Source organism: Mesoplodon mirus, assembly GCF_964341445.2.
Source record: "Mesoplodon mirus genome assembly, chromosome: 6".
Taxonomy (NCBI): domain Eukaryota; kingdom Metazoa; phylum Chordata; class Mammalia; order Artiodactyla; family Ziphiidae; genus Mesoplodon; species Mesoplodon mirus.
This window is the reverse complement of record NC_138982.1, coordinates 45,886,135-45,911,854: the sequence shown is the minus strand read 5'-3', so window position 1 is coordinate 45,911,854 and position 25,720 is coordinate 45,886,135. Positions and strand designations below refer to the sequence as shown.

Sequence of the window (25,720 nt, the reverse complement as noted above, 5' to 3'; positions counted from 1 at the left end):
TTTTAATGAGAAATTAGGAGAAGTTTTATCAAGGAACACCAGTCAGATGCTGTTGTAAACCAGAGTTTTCCCTTTGTTTTTCTGTGTGTTAACAGTGATGACTTTTTTTTTCCCTTCTCCTCACTTAGATGGATCCTTCCAGTGTTCCACTGCTGGCCTGGCACTTTGTGGCAGTGCATAATTATGTGAATCCCATGCTTGCCTTCTGCAGAGGAGATGTTGTTCATTTTCTACTGGTAAGTCCTAATATGATGCTAGATCTGTGGTAAAGTCCTTTATCATAAGATTATTTTTTCGATTCACCAGTAATTTAATATTGTGTCAAAGAAATATGCTATCATAATTCTTTGGAGAGGGAGTGACCTATTTAATGTTTATTCGAGGCTTTAATGGTTAACATGGAAAACAGATGATCACCCTCAGCTCCATGCCTCTTCATGGTATATTTCTCAGTTCCATCTCCTTTGACTAATAAATAATTGATGGTTTATGTGTATGTATAAATATGTAAATGTACATAGATCTGTATTAATGGCTTACCTATCTACATATAGTGTATTTATTTGACAGCAAGTTATCATTGAGCACATACTATGTTATCTACACTGTAATGGACACGAGGCGATTGAAAGAAGTATAAAAATTAACTCCTTCTTTCACATAGGTTAAAATATGTTTTGAAAGGCAAAAACCAGTATGTTCATTACTACTAATGAGAACAGTTTAAGGATTTAAGTATGTGATGAGAATTTAAAAATTGATACAAGTTCAGAGTATGAAGAGATTTGTACAGACTAAAGAGGCTGTGGAAGACTTTATGAAGGATATAAGGCAGATACTAGGGACTTCCCTGGTGGCCCAGTGGTTAAGAATCCACCTGCCAATTCACGGGACACGGGTTTGAGCCCTGGTCCAGGAAGATCCCACATGCCGCAGAGCAGCTAAGCCCCTGCGCCACAGCTACTGAGTCTTTGCTCTAGAGCCCACAAGCCACAACTACTGAGCCTGCATGCTACAACTACTGAAGCCTGTGTGCCTAGAGCCTGTGCTCCACAACAAAGACAAGCCACCGCAATGAGAAGCTCGCGCACTGCAATGAAGAGTAGCCCCAGCTCGCCACAACTAGAGAAAGCCTGTGCACAGCAATGAAGACCCAACACAGCCAAAAATAAATAAATAAATGAATTTATAAAAAAAAACAAAAAACAAAAAAAGGCAAATACTATAGGAGGGGTGGATATGCCTATTGGGGAAAATAAGATGAACTGAAGTTATAGAGGTAAGAATGTGCCTGTGGAATCTCTTCTTGGGTTTTCTAGCTCATTGAAGCAAGTACACCACTATCCACCTAGTTTCTCCAGCCAGAAATCCAGGAGTTGCCTTTCAGTTATACTTCTCCCTTTATTTCTACTCTATCACACATCTATTGACTCTGAGTATACTTCCTCTTTGTCTCCCCCATTGCTGCTTCCCACTGACATTTCTAGCCTAGGCTCTGGAGTAGCTTCCTGACTAGTCTTTGGCCTCAGTGTCTTTTTTTTTTTTTTAATTGAAGTATAATTGACAGTGTTGAGTTAGTTTTTGGTGTACAGCAAAGTGATTCGGTTTTCATATATATATATATATATATACACACACACACACACACACACACATATATTCTTTTTCAGATTATTTTCCATTATAGATTATTATGAGATACTGAATATAATTCCCTGTGCTGTGCGGTAGGACCTTGTTTATTTTACATAGAGTAGTTTGTAGCTGCTAATCCCAAACTCCTAATTTATCCCTCCCCCTCCTTTCCCCTTTGGTAACCGTAAGTTTGTTTTCTATGTCTGTGAGTTTCTGTTTTGAAAATAAGTTTATTTGTATCATTTTTTTAGATTCCACATATAAGCAATATCATATGGTATTTGTCTTTCTCTGACTTACTTCACTTAGTACGATAATCTCTAGGTCCATCCATGTTGCTGCAAATGGCATTATTTCATTCTTTTTTGTGGCTGAATAGTATTCTGTTGTATGTATATGTGTGTGTGTGTGTGTGTGTGTGTGTGTATACATATATATTTATACACCACATTTTCTTTATCTATTCCTTTGTCAACGGACATTTAGGTTGCTTCCATGTCTTTGGCCTCAGTGTCTTTACATATGCCAGCACCTCTGCCAGGAAAGCTGTGTGCTCTCTTCCACATTATACTGGCTCATGATTAGCATTGCCTTTCCTGACCTCCTGACCTCAGTTAGCATTTCCCGCTTCATAGACACCGATAAGACCTTTTTTGACAACATTCAGCATTTTAAAAATTACTTATCTAATATTTTTTTTCCTCACTAGACTGAAAGCTCTGTAAATCTAAAACCAACTCTACTGCTCTATTCCAGCCACTAGGACAGTGCTTGTATGTAGAAAGTCCCTAATAAATATTTATAGAGTTAATGACAGGGAGAAACTTATTGTTGAGAATAAAGTTGAACATACGGCATGGATCTTAATTAGGGGTTGGCAGACTATGGCCTATGGGCCAGATCTGGCTGGCTGCTTGTTTTTGTAAGGTTTTATTGAACACAGTCATGTCCATTCAGTTATGTATTATTTATGGCTGCTTTTGCACTACTGTGGCAGAGTTGAGTAGTCGTGACAGAGACTGTATGCTCTGTAGAACCTAAAATACTTACTGTATGGCCTTTCACAGAAAAAGTTTGCCAACCTCTGATCTAGATTATATAATAATTGACCTAGATTGGTAATGGGGAGCCATCACAGGTTATTAGGTAATTAAAGTGATGTGATTAAAGTTTTAAGAAGATCGCTGCAGAAATAGCAAAAAGAACAGATTATAGGAGGTTGGAGGGAAAGGAAAGGTTTTGCTCTTGTAATAAAGCAAGTGTGAGGTCTTTAGACAAGGATGGTTGGTTGCAGCGAGAGTTAGGGATGGCATTTTGAAGGAAAGACAAAGCTTCTCATCTTAGTGGATCTGGGGACCAAAGGACATAAACAAAACATTGCATTTCTGGCTTTGCATTTTAGAAGTATGAAATATTCAATGAGTTAGGGTCAGGGAAGAATTGAATGTGTTGGGTTGGAAGTGAAGGTGAGACTCTCAAGTGTTGTATTGGGGAATGTCCTCTGGGAGGATAGGCAGTCCAGGTCTGGGGTGAAAATGAGAATTCCAGAATAGAGAAGGTAGTTGAAGCTGTGAAAATCAAAAGCGAAAGCATACATAACCTTGGTGGACACTCATGTAAGGGAAAGGAAAAAGAAAAGACAGTAGGAAGGGAGGATCCTATTAAGGCATCTAGAGGTAGGAGGGGAAATAGACCAGTATGGCATCACAGAAGATGAAGAAGGAGAGGCTTCAGGACATTATCAATTCCAGGATAATACCAATGCCAAAGAGAGATCAAGGAAATAGACTGAAGATAAGGCCACCAGATATGCAAGAAGTAGTTCTTTAGAAACTTTTCAGAGGACTAATTATCAGTGGAATTGAGGTGGAAGCTAGATTATAGAGCCTTGTTAAAGAAATGGGTATCTAGAAGAACAGACTCACACAATCATAGTACAGCATTTGGTTACAAGAGGAAAAAGAATGGTTAACTTTCTGGAAGAAGTAAATGAAGGGAAGGTGCTTTGCTTTTGTTTTTTGAAGATGGAAAAGTCAGAAACCTGTTTGATAGCAAGAGGGAAAAGGTCTTTTGAAAGGAGTGACTGAGTATGTTAGCAGGGGAGGGGTAATATTAAACAGCAATGGAGGGAGTAGGATTTAGGGTATATACAGGTGAAGTGATTTTCTTTAGCAAGGACTTTAGCCAATCTTAGAATAGTTAATGTTGGCATTGACCTTTTTGTTTACGAAACACTTTCAACATATGCAAGATATGGAACAATTTGGTGCTGTCTTATTTTCATTTTACAAATGAGGAGACTGAAAGAATAAATGATTTACCCTTGGTGACTCAGCTGTAATAGTGGAACTTACTCTTAAACACATAGCTGTAGATCTTACGCTCCTTTTTACCAGAGCATTCTTTCTTACAGGGGAGGTGACTTAGGAAGTGAAGATGGGAGTACACAAAGGGCTCACATTAAATGGTCTCAGTTGTTTGTTAAGATATCTGGTGAGGTCAACGCTACAAGTGTTGGGACTAGAAGGCAAAGAGGAATTGTGACTTAAAGGGAAAGGAAGACATCTGGAAGACTACTATGGAGAGTATGCAAGAAAACCCAGGTTGAATTAAACGTCCTGAATTTCAGGCAGGTCATTGTGGTGTGTTCTTCTTCTTCAGTGCTCTGTCACCTTGGAGCATAAGTGGAGAGAGCAAATTATAAGGACGATTGAAGATATAGAGAGTATATATGCATATATAAGTAAAATATTGACACTTGAGTTTCTTTTGGGAGATTTTGGGCTGTTTGAGCTATAATAGTATCATACTTCACCCAAAGAAGTCTAGTTTTCTCACTGCAGCAGTTTTTTTTCTTTTAATGAACTTTTGTTTTACTTTTTTACATTATGCCACCAATCCCATTTTATGCTTTAACTCTGGCTAAATAGTCATTGACGTGATGCAGTTAGGTTTCTCTGAATTATGACAGAGTGAATATTACATACAGCATTTGCCTGTACAGACATACCCCAGGGATATTGTGGGTTCAGTTTCAGACCACTGCAATAAAGCAAATATTGCAATAAAGTGAGTCACCATAAGTTGTTTGGTTTCCAAGTGCATATAAAAGTTCTGTTTACACTATACTGTAGTCTTTTAAGTGTGCAATAGCATTATCTCTAAAATAAACAATGTACATACCTTAATTTAAAAATACTTTATTGCTAAAAAATGCCAGAACAATTACAATATTAACATCAAAGATCACTGATCACAGATTACTATAACAATACAATAATAATGAAAAAGTTTGAAGTATTGCAAGAATTACCAAAATGTGACACAGAGACATGAAGTAAGCAAATGTTGTTGGAAAAGTGGCGCTGATAGATTGATTGATGCAGGGTTGCCACAAACCTTCAGTTTGTAAAACACACAATATCTGGAAGCACAATAAAGTGAAGTGCAATAAAACAAGGTATGCCTAAACTGACAACTAGACCACTGACAAGATGTACTATGGATTTTGGTACAAATCATGATGTGAATGATTTTTTTCATTTGTGTAGTTTCTTTAATTATCAATATTTTTGTTTTATCCATATTCTGAATGGAAATCATTTTCTAGGTGGATTGACTAGGTGAGACTTTAAAACGTCTCTCAAACAATAGCTGATATTTAGGTTGTTTTTATTTCGTCATCAGGTTAAGAGAGACGAATCTGGAGCAATACATGTTACTAAGCAAAAGCATCTTCACCTATACTATGATCTCATCAACTTTACTGTGAGTATTATTGAAATGAAATATCCCCGTTCATTTTATGTAATTGTTTTGACTCCGTGTTGTATTAAGGCTACCAGGATTTCTGCCATAAATCATGACCTTTAGGATTATATAAAATGTGGACAGAAGTGAAGTCCTGGGCTTCCCTGTGGTGCAGTAGTTAAGAATCTGCCTGCCAATGCAGGGGACACGGGTTCGAGCTCTGGTCCAGGAAGATCCCACATGCCGCAGAGTGACTAAGCCCCTGCGCCACAACTATTGAGCCTGTGCTCCGCAACAAGAGAAGCCACCGCAATGAGAAACCTGCGCACCGCAATAAAGAGTAGCCCCCACTCGCTGCAACTAGAGAAAGCCCGCATGCAGCAACGAAGACCCAACGCAGCCAAAAATAAATAAATTTTTAAAAAAAGTTAAATCCTGCTTGTACTGAATAAAGTCTGAGGTTGGTGTGATGCCACATTATTTTTATTGCCTTTTAGCCTTATGTCCTGCTGAACACTGGCAGGATCAGCAAAAGTTTTCTTTAATATCCTGATTAGCTCAAAGGGGAGATCAGAATCATTTCTTCAGGATCATTGCCGGGCTTTTCTTTGTTAGCACATTTTTGTACTTCTGAGTATGTCCTAATTGGTTCAGGAGTTCAGGAGCTATTCTTTATCTGTGGCTAAAAACTTTTCAGAGTTCTCTCTCTACTATGCATCTCAGTCCTGTGCAACTTTTGGTTTAAAAAAGATTATTTCTTTTTGCATCAATTTTTATAATAGATGATTTATTAATTTATTTGCACATTGCCTTTCAATCTCATATACAGACTTGATTTAGAAATAATACTTTTTTTCATACACATTTCATGAAATAATTTTGTTCAACCTCTTCTCATGCATATGACATCAGTGTTTTTGTCATCACCAGAACCCCTTGTTGAAAATCATCTAACACAGTTTTCTAGAATTCATCATCATTGCTTCCATTTAAGATGTTTGAGATGCAGCACTTTAAAAATCTGCATATGATTCTGTCCCTGGAAAAAATTTTCCCAACCACACGTAGCCATTCTCCTAATAGTAGGACAGTTGGTGTTTTTCATTTGTCCTGTGGCTTATTCATGATGTGACCCCTAACTGCATTGCTTTGTAAATTACCTTTAAAAGGCTTGTTTACAATGTGTCAATGCTTAAAATTGTGAGGATCTAATCCCAAGAATAATTGCTAATCCTGCTAACGTTTTTGTTATTCTTTCTCTTTTAATCAGGTGACCTTTGAAAACATCTAAAAACTAGCACTAAGTTTATACAGGGCTGAATAATGTGTCTTTCCTAAATGATACTTTGTTTCTCAAAGTAAAGTAATCAAGAGAGCACCTTACAAAAGCTCTTTGTAAATGATTTGAGTGTCAAACTCTGTTTCCTGAGGGACAGTTTTTTTTGGAAAACCAAACCCTTCCTGTGTAACACAGTGTTAAAGTATATATTCAACATAGTTAAAAGAAAATTGATCCATTTTCAACTTGATTGTCTTTGATATGATATTATACAAATAATTTTTGATAACATGGGAAGAGTTCATATAAATAAACCAAAATGAATACCAGAGAGAGAAAGTACAGGGGAAGTACTTTGTTCTGGCTAATTTAGAATTCTAATTGAGCAGATTTTAAGACTTCATTTATTTCTTGGGAAGGCATTGAGATTTTTCAAAAAAATATTTTGAAAATAAGAAATCTTATATATAACCCAAGAAATTTATCAAAATGGTATCCTTCAGAAGATTTTAACATTATTATTGTTATTACTTTTAATATTATAATAGTAATAATTAAAGAATATTCAGAATATATAGAGAAATAGAAAGAGCAAAGAACTCTGCCATAATTTGTAGGTATATTTTGAAGGAAATACGTATTTTAAATAGCTTGTATTTTTAAATATGAATTACTTAAATGGTAACAATCATTCTTTGACCAGATAGGTTTATGAGGTTTCATTTGCCCTTTTGTTTGATTAATGTCAAAAACACTAGAAATGCAAAGTTGGTCACTTTGCTTAAGTCATTGTGCCGATGTACCTTTCAAAAACATTGATAAAAAACAGTATATCCCATAATATCTATTAGAGCTCTTAGTTAGCCATATTTTACACTATGAGTCATTTTAACACCATCAAAACTCAATACTACGCTGTGCACCTGTCGTTCTCTGGGTTGTCACTGAGTAGTTCTTGCTGTAGTTGTGGTGTCATCAAGTTATTAATTAAATGGATAAGGTCGTCAGTGTCATTTAAGTGAGTTGCCAAGCTTTTTTGCCCTGGATGACGGTGTGGGATGGGCCTCACTTTTGTGTTGTTGTGTGCTTGAATTACAGTGGATAAACTCACGCACGATTGTGCTCTTGGACAGTGTAGAGAAGTTGCATGTGATTGATCGGCAAACTCAAGAGGAATTGGAAACGGTGGAGATCTCAGAAGTTCAGTTGGTCTATAATAGCAGCCATTTCAAATCTCTAGCCACTGGAGGAAACGTGAGCCAGGCACTGGTAAGGGTAATGCATTATCTTAGTATTGCTTTGATAAACTTGGTATTTTGTTGTTGTTTTGTTTTAGAAATAGGAATTCTGAGGAGTTATCTTTAAGTCTTGAGATTTTTTTTTTTAAAGCCACTAACTAGGTTGAAGTGGATGTGAGTGTGTTTGTAAGTATTCAGGAATGTGAATTAGAACAATAATTCCTGTTGTCTTCTACTTGGAAATGTGACTAATTTAATACCAAAGAATTTTAACTTTCATACTGAAATAATGAAATGAAATTGAAAGTTCATGAGAAAGGAATTGTAAAAGCAAGGTATTTTAGAAAGTTTATTATGTTGACAGCAAGCCTGATAGATTTAAGGAATAAATGACTAGAGAGACAGGTAGCCTATAAGGCTTTGGAAATATTTGGGTGATTAGTAAAGGCTGGAACAGGTATGGAGGCTGTAGCCATTAAAAGGCAAAGAGAGCTTTGAGAGAAAGAAAGATGATTCTGGAGGAATAGGAAATAGATGAAATGTAGGAGCCCGTAGAGAAGGAAGACACAAAAGTTATGATCTTAGTATTAATTTTACTATATTTTAAGCAGTGACAATAATGGCCTTAAGCAGTTTACACAGGTAGTTTACAGTTAAATTACTTTGAATTGTGATCTCATGTTTCCTAAGCCAGTAATCTTTAAGCAGGAAATTTAGACTTTTTGAGTCTTCTCTGGATAATTTCTTGAAAAAAGTAGTAATGAAGGTCATATATAATGAGTGTCTGCAGTCATCTGCCAATAAGCAGATGACAGGATGCTCAACATCATTAATCATTAGGGAAATGCAAATCAAAATCACAGTGAGATACCATTTCATGCCCACTAGGATGGCTATAATCAAAAAGACAGACAATAACAAATGTTGATTAGGATGCAGAAATATTGGAACTCTCGTACTTTGCTTGTGGATTATGGTGCAGCCACTGTGGAAAGCATTTTGGCAGTTCCTCAAAATATTAAACATAAAGATTCCGTATGACTGAGCAATTCTACTCCTAGGTAGCTACTCAAGTGAAATGAAAACATATCTCTACATAAACACTTGTACACAAATGTTCATAGCAGTATTATTCTTAATAGCTAAAAAGTCAAAACAGTCAAAATGTCCACTAGCTGATAAATAGATAAACAAAATGTGGCATATCTGCGTAATAGAATGCTATTCCTCAATAAAAAAGGTGAACTGTTGACACATGCTACAACATGGATGAACCTCAAAAATACTGTGTTAAGTGAAAGAAGCCATATGGAAAGACCATGTACTCTTTGATTATATTTATATGAAATGCCCAGAAAAGGCAGGTTTATAGAGCCAGATGTAGATTAGTGGGACTGGGACCAGGAGAGGGAATGAGGGTTGACTGGAAATAGGTAAAAGGTATCTCTGTGGAGTGATGGAAACATTCTAAAACTGGATTTTGGTGATGGTCGAACAACTGTAAATTTACTAAAAATTATTGTATACTTAATGAGTGAATTTTATGGTATGTAAATTATACCTTAATATTGTCATTTAACAAAAGCAGTTGACTGTTTAAAACAAAAGTAATGTTTATGATATGTAGAAGTAATAGTGTGACGAAAATAGTACATAACAGCAGGGAGTGGGGGGAAGGAAGTATATTATTGTAAGGTTGTTAACATTATACATCAAATAGTATAATATTATGTAAATGTAGACTGACATTAGTTAAAGCTGCATATTGTAAACACTAGAGCAGTCACTGAAAAAGAAGTATACCTTTATAAGTCACTGGTAGCAACAAAATGGAATGTTAAAAAATATTAAATTCAACAAAGCATAAAAAAAGAACAGGTAATACAAGTAGAAAACAATAAGATAGGGGCTTCCCTGGTGGCGCAGTAATTGAAAGTCCGCCTGCCGATGCAGGGGACACGGGTTCGTGCCCCGGTTCGGGAAGATCCCACATGCCGCGGAGCGGCTGGGCCCCTGAGCCGTGGCCGCTGAGCCTGCGCGTCCGGAGCCTGTGCTCTGCAATGGGAGAGGTCACAACAGTGAGAGGCCCGCGTACAGCAAAAAAAAAGAAAACAATAAGATAATCTAAACCCAACTATATCAATAATTATAGGAAATGGAAGTAGTCTAAACATTTCAGTTAAAAGGCAAGGATTGTCAGACTGGATAAAAAAAGCAAGAACCAACTATATGCTGTCTACAAAAAGTTCACATTAAATACAAAGACACAGACAAGTTAAAAGTAAGGGGAAGGAAAAAGACATATCATGCAAACACTAATCATTAGAATGGCTATTTTAATATCAGATTAAGTAGATTTCAGAGTAGAGAATATTGTCAGAGATAAAGAGAAATTTCAAATTGATAAAAAAGTGTTAATTTGTCAAGAAGGCATAACAGTCTTAAAGGTTTAAGCACCCAATAACAGACCTTCCAAATATATGAAACTAAAACTAACAGATCTAAAAGGAGAAACAGACAAGTCCACTATTAGAGTTTGGAAATTTCAAAACTCCTTTATCAGTAATTAATAGAATTAGTAGACAAAACCATCAAGGGTATAGAAGACTACAAAATTATTGACCAACTTGACTTAACTGACATTTATAGAATATTCCACCCAACAAAAGCCAATTACAAACTTTTTCAAGTGCACACAGAGCATCCAATAGATTATATGCTAGGCCATAAAACAAACTACAACAAATTGTTGAAGGAATCACCAGGGTAAATCTGGAGAAAACCCAAATATTTGGAAATTAAGTAACATTTTTATAAATAACCCATGAGTCAAAGAAGAAACCTCAATGGAAATTAGAATATATTTTGAACTAAACGAAAGTGAAAATACAGCTTATCAAACAGCTGTGGTCTCAAACAGCTCATACCGCTCAATATCAAAAAAACGAGCAACCCAATCAAAAAATGGGCAGAAGATCTAAAAAGGCATTTCTCCAAAGAAGACATACAGATGGCCAATAGGCACATGAAAGGATGTTCAACATTGCTAATTATTAGAGAAATGCAGATCAAAACTACAATGAGGTATCACCTCACACCAGTCAGAATGGCCATCATCAAAACCTCTACAAATAATAAATGCTGGAGAGGGTGTGAAGAAAAAGGAACCTTCCTGCACTGTTTGTGGGAATGTAAATTGGCACAGCTACTGTGGAGAACAGGATGGAGGTTCCTTAAAAAACTAAAAATAGAATTACCATATGATCCAGCGATCCCACTCCTGGGCATATATTTGGACAAAACTATAATTCAAAAAGATACATGCGCCCTAATGTTCATAGAAGCACTATTTATAATATCCAAGACATGGAAGCAACCTAAATGTCCATCGACAGATGAATGGATAAGGAAGATGTGGTATATACATGGAATATTACCCAGCCATAAAAAGAATGAAATAATGCAGCAATGTGGATGGACCTAGATATATCATACTGACTGAAGTAAACCAGAGAAAGGCAAATATCATGATATCACTTGTATGTGGAATCTAAACAAATGATACAAATGAACTTATTTATAAAACAGACAGACTCATAGACATACAAAATAAACTTATGGTTACCAAAGGGGAAAGAGGGGGAGGGATAATTAGGAGTTTGGGATTAACATATAAACACTACCATATGTAAAATAGATAACCAACAAGGACCTACTGTATAGCACAGGGAACTATACTCAATATCTTTTAATAACCTATAAGGGAAAGGAATCTGAAAAAGAATATATATATGTATAATTGAATCACTTTGCTGTATACTTGAAACTAACGCAACATTGTAAATCAGCTGTATTTCAGAAAAAAATTGTGGTCTATAATTAAATTAATGTTGAGGGTGTGGGACTTCCCTGGTGGCGCAGTGGTTAAGAATCCTCCTGCCAATGCAGGGGACACGGGTTCAATCCCCGGACAGGGAAAATCCCACATGCCGTGGAGCAACTAAGCCTGTGTGCCCTAGAGCCTGTGTGCTGCAACCAGTGAAGCCTGTGCACCTAGAGCCTGTGCTCCACAACAAGAGAAGCCACTACAATGAGAAGCCCATGCACTGCAACAAAGAGTAGCCCCTGTTCGCCGCAAATAGAGAAAGCCCACGCACAGCAACGAAGACTCAACGCAGCCAAAAATAAAATGAATAAATTAAAAAAAAAGTTTGAGGGTAATTTATAACGTTAAATACATTAGAGAAAAAAAGATCTCAAATCAATTATCTAGGGTTCTATCTAAGGAAATAGAGAAGAGCAAATAAAGTTGAAGTAGATTAAAGGAAGAAATAATAAAGATGAACATATATCAGTTAAGTAGGAAATGGACAAACAATAGAGAAAATCAAAGAAAATAAATTTTGTTCTTTAAAAGATAAATAAAATTGATAAACCTCCAGTGAGACTAATCCAGAGAAAGAGGAGACACAGTTACTGATATCAGGAATGAGAGAGGTGCGGTTGCTATGGAGTCTAAAGATATTAAAAAGATAATATGAATAACTTTATGCCAATAAATTAAACAATTTTGGATGAAATGGAAAAATTCTTTGGAAGGCACAGATTACCAAAGCTGACTCAAGAAGTGAAAATCTAAGTGGTTGTACTTCTGTGTGGCTGTACATTAACTTGATTTCCTAAAAGAAAGTCCAGGCTCAGATAGCTTCACTAGTGAAGTCTATTATATTCAAGGAAAAAAATATCAATTTTACACAAAAATCTTTTTAAAAATAGAGAAAAAGAGAGCACGTAATTCTTTTTATGACACCAGCTTACCTCTGAAAATAAAACCGAAGACATTACAATAAAGAATGCTATAGACCAATGACCTCATGAGCAGAGAAGCAAAAATCCTTAAAACAGTAGCAGATAGAAACCAGCAATGTATAAAAAGAGTAATTATGGTCAAAGGGTGTTTATCCAAGTCATGCCAGGCTGGTTTAACATTTAAAAATCAATGTAGGGGGCTTCCCTGGTGGCGCAGTGGTTGAGAGTCTGCCTGCTGACGTAGGGGACGCGGGTTTGTGCCCCGGTCCAGGAAGATCCCACATGCCGTGGAGCGGCTGGGCCTGTGAGCCATGGCCGCTGAGCCTGCGTGTCCAGAGCCTGTGCTCTGCAATGGGAGAGGCCACAACAGTGAGAGGCCCGCGTACCGCAAAAAAAAAAAAAAAAAAAAAAAAAAAAGTCAATGTAGGGACTTCCCTGGTGGCGCAGTGGTTAAGAATCTGCCTGCCAATGCAGGGGACACGGGTTTGAGCCCTGGTCTGGGAAGATCCCACATGCCACAGAGCAGCTAAGCCCATGTGCCACAACTACTGAGCCTGTGCTCTAGAGCTTGCAAGCCACAACTACTGAGCCCACGTGCCACAACTACTGAAGCCCGTGCGCCTAGAGCCAGTGCTCCAGAATGAGAGAAGCCACCGCAATGAGAAGCCCGCACACTGCAATGAAGAGTAGCCCCTGTTCGCCACAACTAGAGAAAGCCCGCACACAGCAACGGAGACCCAATGCAGCCAAAAATAAATAAATAAATAAATAATTTATTTTTTAAAAAAGTGTAATTCACTGATTTAGTTTATTGTAAAAGAAAGGTCATAATACCATCTCAAAAGATGTAGAAAAGCATTTCACAAAATTCCGTATCTATTCCTGATAAAATTCTTAGCAAACTAGGAATAGAAGGGAACTTCTTCAGCCTGATAATAAAGAGCATCTACAAAAATCCTACCACTAACGTCATACTTAAAGTGGTACTACCAGAAAACCAAACCAAACAAACAAAAAAAACCCACTGATTCTGATCTTCTAGAGGAAATACAGAAGCAGAGGAACATGTTAAAAGATTCCATGGGGATGCCATTAGCAAAATCCAGATAGTAGGAAACTCTATGGAATAAGTGTTACAGCGTCTTCAGCAAATAAACTTCAAGGAAAATAAAGGACCGTGAGAGATAGAGGCAAACTCTGTAGATTAAAAGAGACTTAAGAGATGCATCAGCCAGCTTCAGTGTGTGGCCCTTATTTGGGTCTTGATTTAAACAAATGAAATGTAGAAACAAAACAAAGAACAGAAACCTCAATAACATTTGACATTTATGAGACAATTTGAAATCCAAACACTGATTAGATATTTGACATGGAGGAATGATTGTTAATTTTTGAAAGCCTGTCAATGAAATTGTGTGGTTACGTTAGAAAGGATTTATTTATTGTGCATATACTGAATTTTTGTATATGAGATGTTCAAGATCTGAGATTTACTTCAGAATTTTTACTGTGTTATAGGGGAGTCAGTGGGAATATAGATGAAACAAGATCAGTGATGAAGTGATAATTAATGAAGCTGGTTACTGGATACATTGGGTTCATTATTTTATTCTCTCTAGCTTTGTATATATTTTTAAATTTTCATGATAAAAAGTTAAGAAAACTTACTAGTTATCAGTATTGACCACTTACATATTTTAGGAGATTTATAAATATTAATGTATTTAAGCCTCCCAGAAACTACATGGTTTTCAAAGATGGAAAAATGTAATTGTCAGAAGTTTGAAACTTGTTTAAACTCTGTCACCTATTGGGTGACAGAGTCAAAATCTGCAACCAGATTTATCAGACAGTAGGTTTCGTTTCTATTCTGCTGGGCTGTGCTGACTTTCATATACTGTGCTGCTTTATCTTCCTGTTTCCTCTTGTGTTTTTTGTTGATATTTATTTCAAAGAACTTGGAGGTACCATTTCAATTAGCCCTATTCTTTGCCAGAAGCAGTGACTACCTGTCATCCAGTAGTGGGCAGGTTGCAACAATTTTGCTTCAAATTTAGAAGTTGGCATGTTCTTCCCTTTACGCATTACTCTGAAAAATAAAGAGACCGTATATGAGCAGAGAATTACTTTTTGCACTTTGCCTTTATGCCACTTCCACTGACAGGCTGGCACTTGACTGACATTTTTTTCCCCCACTCACTTATGGGATGAAGCCATGTTGTCTCTGTAATCCACATTCTTTAAAACTTGAGACTCCTAATGCATGTAATTTTTACCTTTAAATTTTTCTTTTTAGGCTTTGGTTGGAGAGAAGGCTTGTTATCAATCCATCAGCAGCTATGGTGGTCAGATCTTTTATTTGGGGACAAAAGTAAGTTCTTCCACTCTGTGACTTGGTGTGCATTTGTGTCAGGATAGTAGGGGCTGAAGGAGGTCGCTGGTAAAGAGGGCAGTGCATTACAAAATGAATACTGATTAGCAGTAATTGAAAATTTTTAGGGGTTAGATGATTTTTAATTAATTTTTTTACGATTGCCCCTTTATTTTATTATAGGTTATTATAAGATGTTGAATATAGTTCTCTGTGCTTTACAACTAATTATTTCCTCTACTTTTAGACATACTGTATTTTTACTTTTGTTTAGGTTCTGGTTTTCTTCGTTCAGAGGGATACTTTCATAATGTTCCTTCACATTTATGTTTTCATGACCAGGAAGATACCTTATCATTAATATTTGACATGTAATTAAGATGTCCTTTAGCTTAGATCATCTTAGGGTATATTAAAATGCATTGAGACATTTAACTTAGAATAGGAACTTTTTTTATGTCAATTTGTTCCTGTGGGGTTTTTTTTTTTAAACTTAACATGGAGGGCTTCCTTGGTGGCACAGTGGTTTAAGAATCCACCTGCCAATGTAGGGGACACGGATTTGAGCCCTGGTCCAGGAAGACCCCACATGCCACAGACCAACTAAGCCCATGCGCCACAACTACTGAGCCTGCGCTCTAGAGCCCGTGAGCCACAACTACTGAGCCCGTGTGCCACAACTACTGAGCCTGCACTCTAGAGCCTGTGCTCTGCAACAAGAGAAGCCACCACAATGAGAAGCCCACACACTGCAACGAAGAGTATCCCCTGCTCTCCACGACTAGAGAAAGCCCGTGCGCAGCAACGAAGACCCAGTGCAGCCAAAAATAAATAAATAAAATAAATAAATTTAAAAAAAAACTTAGCACAGAGAAACATGTTGGGAGATTGGACTTTCCTTCTTCCTTGCCCGTGGAATTAACTCCTTCTTGGACTGTAGACTTATTGACCTTTAAATGTTTGATTTCTCTTTAACGAGGGCCGTTGAAGACCCTTTAGTAAATACTTTTAACTGTAGTATGAAATGTTTTTACTTAAAGAGATGTAAAATGAGATGTAGGACTGAGACAAATGTGTCTCTCAAACAAGTCTGTTAAAGATGATAATTTTAATTTCCGTCTCTTTGTTTTCCAGTCTGTTTATGTGATGATGCTGAGGAGCTGGAGAGAGGTGAGTTCAAAGTAATTTTATATGTTAGCGCTATTGAATTAAGAGCATCTTAACGTTTTTTGCTCTGACTTTGCAGAAAAAGAGTGTTTGGATTTGTGCTTTTTAATTTCAGAAGTGTCCATCAAAACCATTGTAACTATCATATACTTGATTTGATAAAACTGACTATAACTAATGTTAAGGTTTGGCTGCATATATCAGAAAATTCAAAATACCAGTGGTGTAAAAGAACTCTCTCTCATGTAAAAGCAATCTGGAGGTAGGCAGTCTGTGGCTAGTATGGCAACTCCATGGTCTTTGGCATACTACCCTGTTGTCCCATCCTTGTGTGTGGATTCTAGTCTCAGGATCATTTCATGTTCCAATATGACTGCTGGAGTTCCAGCTTTTAAATCCACATTCCAGGAAGGAGGGAAGAGAAGAGAAGGCTGGCCCCGGCCTTTTAAGGTGACATCCCAGAAAGGTCCAGATAGCACTTCCACTTATCATTGGCCAGAACTTAGTCACATGGCCCCAAGTGGCTACAAGGGAGTCTTAGAAATGTCCTTTAGCTGGTTTATTGCTGTCTCAAATAAACTTGGGATTTGTTACGAAAGAGGAGGGAGTGAATGGATGTTGTGATAACTAGCTGTTTCTGCTACAGTGACATCCTAGCTGTTTCCTCTTTTCATATTTAGGCCTTGTGGCTGCTTATACTCGCCTATACAGTCACTGTACTATCCAGTGCCTTAAGAAATTGTTTTTCTTGGAAATAAGATATTCACATGGTTATTGGAATAATTTTAGATACTAAGCAGCAACTTCTGGAAAGATATTAGGTAGAATAGGAATTTTGACTGGTGATTGGTCAGACCAAGGGGTCTGTCTTCTCTCATTTATCCATTTTAGAGAGTGGATCACCTCCTGAAACAAGACTGTCTTACAGAAGCCTTGGCTCTTGCATGGTCTTTCCATGAAGGAAAAGCAAAAGCAGTAGTGGGTAAGTTAACAGAACACTGGTGTAGTAAGTGTTGTTTTTCTGGAGCAGAGAAAATGAATACTACTAATCACTTACAGAACACTTTTGACTTAGTGTTCAAGTGTTTTATAAGCAAGATGTTATCAAACCTTACAGACTTTCAGTGAAAAAGGTTAATGACAAATACAGGATATAGAATTTTAAGTGTCACTTTTAAAATTCATTTCATAAGGAAAATTTATTATTAGAACAAAAGGGAAGTACACTGATAAGCTATCTGGTCCAATAGATGGGAGGTGTTCCTGTTATGGCATATTATCCCACATTTTGATACCTAAGGATTGTTATATCTACTGTTAGCATAGGTTATCAGTACAAGACCAGAGCAGTTTCACTCCTGAAGATATGGATTAACTTTGTATTTATGCTGGATTTTGCTTCTCTGCAGGATTATCAGGGGATGCCAGTAAGAGAAAGGCTGTTGTTGCAGATCGGGTGAGTATTTTAATAGGGTCTTTACTGGGATACAGTGCAGATTGCCTTTGGTATTTGCTAATAATCTTGGGCATGATTAGGTAAATAACTACAGTTAAGAAGAGAGTGTATTAAGAAAACAAGTCAGGGCTTCCCAGGTGGCGCAGTGGTTGAGAGTCCGCCTGCCGATGCAGGGGACGCGGGTTCGTGCCCCAGTCCGGGAAGATCCCACATGCTGCGGAGCGGCTGGGCCCATGAGCCATGGCCGCTGAGCCTGCGCGTCCGGAGACTGTGCTCTGCAACGGGAGAGGCCAGAACAGTGAGAGGCCCGCGTACCGCAAAAAAAAAAAAAAAAAAAAAAAAAAAGAAAACAAGTCAGATTGTAATTCCTTGGTGTCATCTTGAGTGCTTTTTAAATTCCCTCTTATCATCCTTTCTTTTTTCCCTTGCTCACTCTCTTATGAAAATTATAAATAGTAAAATAGCTAAAAGACAGCAGACAGTAGGAGGAGTAAAAAACCCAGGGATCTGGGTTATCTCTGAACCTAATTATAGTCCATAGAAAGTTGACATTTGTTGGTCTTTATAAACTGATTAGTAATAATGAGAAATACTATATGTGCGAGTGTTTGTGTTGCCTGAGGGAGCAGAGAAGCCTGATGTTTATTATTATTATTAATTAGTATTAATATGGTTAATGTTAATATTTAACACTAGCTTTGTTTTCCTAGTCTAGACTTGCTTGAATTCATTTGCTATAGTCATTCCTCCCCCTTTTTATTGTGCAAATGCATTGGTAAAAGTTAGATTCCAAATTAGTATAAACATTTAGAAAACGTACACAGAAATTGGTCAGTCCTGAGACTTACAACTGATTTTCTCAGTATCTGGTAAAAAAGTATTGGCTGCCTGTGTTCTTTAGGGAAAGACATATGCAGAGGATAACTGAAGAGCTAAACTTCAACTTTTTAGTTCCTGAGCAATATATATACTAATGAGGTCTGGAACCTGGAGGTATTTATTAGGAAAGATTAGCAAATTGGTACTAACCCTGAGGCTGAAAGAAATTAGGCTGGGGTTAAAAAAACTGAGAAATAAAGTCACTAAAATTTTAAATTGTATTTTTAATATAATAGCAAAGCCTGATTCTGTATTATTTAAGAAGATCACATATATTAAGTATTGAAAAACTTTAGAGATATACTTTAATTTATATACAAAGCTGTTTTCCTTACAGATGGTGGAAATCCTGTTCCATTATGCAGATCGAGCTCTAAAAAAGTGCCCAGACCAGGGAAAAATCCAAGTGATGGAACAGCATTTTCAGGTACACCTTTGCAAGTGCTTCTAATAGACATTGCTATGAATAGGTCTAGTATTACTGCTCTGATATTATATGAGAATGGGACTTTCATGTTTTGGTTAAACATTTTTCAGTGTTCAGAGCTTTATTCCAGGGTTTGTGGAGCATTCTCAGTGATTGAATTTTGAGGTAACAGGTGTACAGACACATGGGAACAGGTGAGTAAAATGTTGTGGGTTGTTAGTGCTTAGGCACTTGGTGCTGCATGGAAGGAAAGGATGTATGTATAAGGGCACATACCTGAGAATTGACACCTTACACCTGCTGATGACTAACACTTACGTTAACTAGGCTAGCTGGAGAAGAAGTGTACTACCAAGGTTTAAATTTAGTTCTCCTAGGAGCACCTGTGATTCAAGATTAGATACGTTGCAAAAAAAAAAAATTATGATCTCTTAAATATACTGATGAATGACCTTTAGTTTCTCTTGAAACTCAGTGAAAATGGAAGTCAAGGAATGAGTTAAAGACCTGCACAGTGCTTATTATGAGAGTTTCACCATTTGCACTGATCTCAAAATATATTTGTTGCAAATCTGTGTCTTCTTTCCCATTCTGAGGGCTCCCTCCCCTCCCCCTGCCTCCTCTTATAACAAACATTTGAGGGTCTGATATGGGGGTCAGCAAACATTTTCTGAGAAGGGCTAGATGGAAATATAGGCTTTGTGGGGTATATATGGTCTCGGTCACATATTCCTCTGAGTGATTGTTTATTTGTTTGTTTTTAAACAACCCTTTAAAAATGTAAAAACCATTCTTAGCTGTGAGCCATTCAGAAACAGGCTGTGGGAGGACTTGGCCCATGGGTCAAAGGATGCAGCCTCTGGTCTAACATGTACTAGGCACTGGGCGGTAGTATGTAAAAGATAAGTAGTCCTTGCTATCTTAAAGTTGACAATCTAGTCAAAATAACTTTTCTTGTGTACATTAATGGAAATGTTTAAAAGAAATCTAGGGTTTTGGAGTTCTGAGGAGCAGACACAGCTCATATCTTTTTTATATCTCCGTTTGCTGCTCTTAACTTTGGAAGACAAGGATAGATGTGGCAGTTGACAGTTGGAGGGTATCAAAACAGGATTTGGTTTCCTGAACTGTACTCTTTAATGCCGCAGTAGTGGGCTTCTGGCAGAGTAACTTGCATTGCCTTTTGGCTAGAGGCTTATTACATTTGTCAGTAAAGAAGAGAAAGAAGCCTATATAAGATTATAAAAATAGATAACTTAGGAGAGGAAAACATATGGCAGAAAGAAGGCATTTGGGGACAAAACTGTTTGGGAACAGTACCTTGTATATATATGATTTTGTATATCAATGCAGTATATATAGAAAAGAAAACTTAGTATTTTAACCAGAAGGTATCTGTTACCAAGAGGTGGTAGGATGGTACTCATGTAAGAACTCTGGTCATTGGAAGATGTACTTTGTTGAAAAGAAACATCCAATAGGGAATGCTAGGAGGGGCTAAAGAGGGGTGTGTGTGTGTGTGTGTGCGCATGTACACATAAGATGGAAACCACCTTGCTGGGGAAGAATATGGTAGAGAGCTATAAAATAAGAAAGGAACAAAAGTGATATTCTGATGGAGAGATATGAAAGAATCTCAGCATGAGATTGTAAAATTTACTGAGAAACAAACTGTAGTAGTAATGTGTTCTTTAACCATCTAGGTATTTGTCAGAGGTTTTATTCTGCTAAAAAGAGTATCTGATAACATTTTTGATTTATTAATCATTTAGTCTCATAGGTGGTCAAGGAAACGATGGTGGGAACCATTATCCTGAATTTACTTTTTCCCAATGATTGGGGAAATAGAAGGGATAGATTATTGATAGGAAAATTATCATTTATTTTAAAGTTTGTAATAATGATGAAAAAATAACACTCGTGAATCCTGTGTTTTAGAAAGAAGATATTTTAGGGAAAAAAATATGGGCACAGTCTCATGGTTATAGCCTCCAAAATAATAATAGGTTCACAAAGAACAGGAAATTCTTAAATTCTGATGTAATAACCACAAACAATTCAAAGAGAAAGGAAATGGGGAGGAATGTTGAGAGAAGTATCTGTCTACAAAACACAGAACAGCTACCAGAGTTGGATAGAGGCAGATAACCAAAGATATTTGCCAAAAGCATCAAGAATCTATACGACTGTCAGAAAAGAGACTGGTCTGGTGCAGACTGTGCCTACCAAAATGCTAAGGGGCACGAAGGAGGGCTTTTGGCAAAGATTCACTGAATACGTATATTATGTGCCAAGTGCTATGTGAAGGGTGAGACATTCATTTTTGTTTAATTCTCTACCACGAAGTAGATACTGTTTTTATCCTCATTTTATTGATGAGCAAATTTAGGCTGAGAGAGGTTAAGTGGCTTCCCAAGGTAGTATTGCTGATAAAGAGTGAGGACAGAACTCCAATCCAGGTTTTTCTGACTTCAGAGCCCAGCTCTTAACTAACCACTGTACTATATTGTTATTTTCAGAGCAAGTGCAGGGAAAGGATGAGTGAGAAGGGGTGATGTTAATAGGTGATCAAGAATGATAATAATAGCAAACATCTGAAGTCTTTAGTGCTTACTGTGTGGCAGGCACTGTTACAAACCCTTCACACATGTTAACTCATTTAATTCCTATAACTCTATCAGGTAGGCACTGTCATTATTCACATTTATCAATGAGACTGAGGCACAGAGAGGTTGAATTGCCTGTTGCAGGTCACATAGCTAGTGAATGATAGAGCTGGGATTAGAATCCAGGCACTTGGGCTTCAGAGTCCACATCTGGACTTCTACACTCTACTCTAGAGCAACACTGCTTGTTTTGCTTCCTTTTTCATGAGCACAGAGCATGGTCTTTAAAATGGAAAAGTCCAGGGACTTCACCATCCAATGCAGGGTGGTCCAGTGGTTGGGACTTCACCATCCAATGCAGGGGGTTGCGGATTCGATGCCTGGTCAGGGAACTAGGATACCGTATGCCTTGCGGTAGGAAGGCCAGGGCATAGAGTGGAGGCAGGGTTGTGACAAATTCAATGAAGACTTTAGGGATGGTCCACATCAAAAAAGAAAGAAAGAAAGAAAGAAAATCTTAAAAAAAAATAAAATGAAAAAGTCCAGATAAATATATTAAAGAAAAAAGTTGAAGCCCAGGATATATTTCATATAGTTACATCATGATTGTTCAAATCTCAAGACACAGTGGAATTATAACCTGGGATCCTGTTTGAATGATCTGAGCTATCATTAAAAATTTGTAAGTAACTTTGGATTAGTATTCAATTAAGGCACACTCACTTAAGCATGGATGCCTAAGCAGAGGAGACACAGTTTACTTCACTCAGGAGGACTGTTTGCTATTGGAAAAGGTGATCTTCAGCCCATTAGGATGAGTGAAATACATGCACAAGTCACCATAAATCTGCTGTTTTAAGTGTTAGGTCATAAATATTTAATCATAAAACAGTCATAAAATAATTAAATAGGTTAACTCTTGAAGTGTAATTTATTAAAAAGAAGAGTGGACATAGGAAACTACCCACTGATAACCCCAGTGTGGTTTATGAGCAATTTTCCATGAGTTCACCTAAAAACAACCTTGCTAAACTCATAAACTGCATTTTTGGCAGGAATGTGAGGACACTATATTCTTCTATTTAATTAATTAATTTTTTGGCTGCATTGGGTCTTCGTTGCTGTGCGCAGGCTTTCTCTAGTTGCAGTGAGTGGGGGCTATGCTTCATTGCAGTGCGCAGGCTTCTCATTGCGGTGGCTTTTCTTTGTTGCGGAGCAGAGGCTCTAGGTGCGCGGGCTTCATTAGTTGTGGCACACAGGCTCAGTAGTTGTGGCTCGTGGGCTGTAGAGCACAGGCTGAGTAGTTGTGGTGCACAGGCTTAGTTGCTCCGTGGCATGTGTGATCTTCCCAGACCAGAGATTGAACCCATGTCCCCTGCATTGGCAGGTGGATTCTTAACCACTGCACCACCAGGGAAGTCCCCGGACACTATATTCATTGCAGTGCTTATTATATAACATCTTGATTTTGTTAAAGAATTTGTCTTAGTTTTCCATTATCCTCATTGCTGAAATAGATTAGTAAATAGTAAGTAGATTTGCAGATGATGAACATCCCTACCCAAGAGTATTCTTGGTGGCTTAGTATTAATTACTTTCTAGGGATCTTTCATATCCAAGTTTTTATCATTGACTTGGATGAAGATTTATGGAGTGGCTTGTCGAATTTAGATGGCACCAAGAATTCAGGGTCCCAAATGATCCTGACAAAGTGCAATCAAAATTGTTATGAGATGAAATTTAACAAGGGTAAATGACTTGCACTAGATTCAAATAATTAAGTTGCATGCATACTGGATTGGGAAAATCTATCTGGACAGGATTTTAGTTGACCACAAACTTAGTGTGAGCCAATTGTGTGTTAAGGTCCAGATAGAAGAAAGTGATGGTACCACTGGCCTATGTGTTGAAAATAAAAACTCTAAGATATTTTATGGACTGTTGACAGACTGACCTACATCCCACAACTGGGATGGTGGGAGGTTTTAAAAACAGCAGTTAAAAAAAATACTGGGGTTGTTTAATCTGAGGAGAAAGTAAGTGGAGACACGGCTGCTTTCAGATGGTGAAGGACTGTCATATGGAGATTTATTGTATTGCAGCAGAGGGAAGGCTAATGTAAGTGGGTAGAAATCAGGAGAAAGTCTATTTCAGTTTAAAATGACCTAGTGATGATGTAACAAGTCTTGGACTTGTGTGCCTCCTACTGTTGAATGTACTGAAGTAAAGGGATGATGACCAACTAATCAGGAGTGTTTTTAAATTAATTAATTAATTTATTATTTATTTATTTATTTGAGGTACGCGGGCCTCTCACTGTTGTGGCCTCTCCCGTTGTGGAGCACAGGCTCCGGACGCGCAGGCTCAGCGGCCACGGCTCACGGGCCCAGCCGCTCCGCGGCATGTGGGATCTTCCCAGACCCGGGCACGAACCCGCGTCCCCTGCATCGGCAGGCGGACTCTCAACCACTGCGCCACCAGGGAAGCCCCAGGAGTGTTTTTTAAAAGACTTTGTTTTGCTGGGTGGGAAGGTCTGAGAATTCTGTATCATTATGGAGAAACTCTCATTGGAAACAGGTAACCTCTAATCCAATTAGTTCAAATTCCTGAGACTGGTTTCTATCTCAGGCCAAATACTGAGCATTTACATGTTACCAGCAGGTGGCACTCATGCCTGCTGTCTCAGTTTTAACCTTTACCTTTGAGGAGGAGTCTCACCTTTTCCTTAGAGTCAGAATATATAATGCCATTCAGTATTTCTGCTTTCCTCCAAAGATCAATCAATATTTTGCCCTGTCTTAACTACAGAAGATAACTTTTGGATCTCATGATGTTTTTGACAGGCTGTGGCTTTTATTTATCTAACAAAAGATTTGAACCTATAATTATAATTTATTTGTACACTAGCTAGTAAGATTAAAAAAAATTAAAGTGTTCTCTGCCTCATACATCTTGAATCTTGCCTTTTCTTCAGGCTGTCTTTCCCATCCCCAAAACAAAGTCAAACAGCAAACAAATCCCTTCTTTGCCCCGCACCATCTCCCATAGTCTTATGCCTCTTGTTTGTACAGTCTTAACGGAGACACACATGTTATGCGCTGTCTCCATCTCCTCACCTCCCTCTCATTCCGTGTCTGTGAATTCTGTGGGCCCTTTTATTCCTCATCTTATTGGTCCTCAGTAGTATTCAACACAGTTAACGACTCTGGAAACAGTCTGTCCCTTTGGCTTCTCTGGTATCCAAGTTCCCTGCTAACAGTGTTCTCCAACTCTAAAGTTGCCCAATGAACTGTGGAAGCATTTTCGTGTATTTTGGGTTATTTTATCTTGCTACATTTATCTTTGTTTGTTTATGAAACAAAGTAGAGGTATAATAAATTGGAGGCATTTAAAAAATATCAATAAAGCCAAAAAGATTTGAAAAAATAATGTAATTTTAAAATATCTTCAGAGTGAAGCCTTACATTGTTACCAAGCTCTCTTTCCGGGTTCATTTTACATATCCATGACAGGGAGAACATTCAAGGCCATTGTTATAGCAGCTGTTGGCATATATTTTTGTATTAAGAGTTCATGCCAAAGAATGGACAGAGACTGAAAGCTGAATGTAGGGTGAGGCTGTAGAGCTTTCCTTGTCTAACTCATGCTTCCCTGAGATGCTTTGAAGAAAGAAAAACAGTGTTGGTGTCCAGCATACTGCTTTATCCCTGAGGCTTGTTTAAAAATGCTGGTTCTGGGGAGTCAGATTTTTCCTAGAAGATTATTTTGTTATCATCATACCTGAAAAGAAAAAAAAAGGAAAAATACATATACATATATATACATACAGAGAGCTATCTATTTCTATATAGCTGCTCACGGTGTTTTGTTTGTGTACTAATACTACAATACCAGCTGCTTAGCTCTGAGAGCCCACAGGGATCGATTGATTGATCTATCTGTCTGTCTTTCTGAGGTATGTATGTGTGTGTGTGTGTGTGTGTGTGTGTGTGTGTTCAGGTATGTTTATCTACTTTGCTGTACATGTACATTCTAGGCTTTGTTAGGATTTTGAATCATTATCAAACAATGTGGTTTTCATTGCCTGATTGATTTTTAGAATA

At 37.5% G+C, this 25,720-nt stretch overlaps 1 protein-coding gene across 5 annotated transcripts in view; it reads left to right on the top strand.

Annotated features, from left to right (window-relative positions):
* The window catches only part of VPS8 (VPS8 subunit of CORVET complex), a 293,055-nt gene that overhangs the window by 48,728 nt on the left and 218,607 nt on the right, over nucleotides 1-25,720 (top strand). For all 5 annotated transcript variants that reach the window (XM_082625439.1, XM_082625440.1, XM_082625441.1 and 2 more), the window contains 8 exons: nucleotides 129-236; nucleotides 5,323-5,403; nucleotides 7,763-7,933; nucleotides 15,008-15,082; nucleotides 16,217-16,252; nucleotides 17,141-17,231; nucleotides 17,659-17,705; nucleotides 18,922-19,011. In XM_082625439.1, coding sequence (XP_082481565.1) covers nucleotides 129-236; nucleotides 5,323-5,403; nucleotides 7,763-7,933; nucleotides 15,008-15,082; nucleotides 16,217-16,252; nucleotides 17,141-17,231; nucleotides 17,659-17,705; nucleotides 18,922-19,011 — 699 coding nt within the window. The remainder of the gene's footprint in view (nucleotides 1-128; nucleotides 237-5,322; nucleotides 5,404-7,762; nucleotides 7,934-15,007; nucleotides 15,083-16,216; nucleotides 16,253-17,140; nucleotides 17,232-17,658; nucleotides 17,706-18,921; nucleotides 19,012-25,720) is intronic.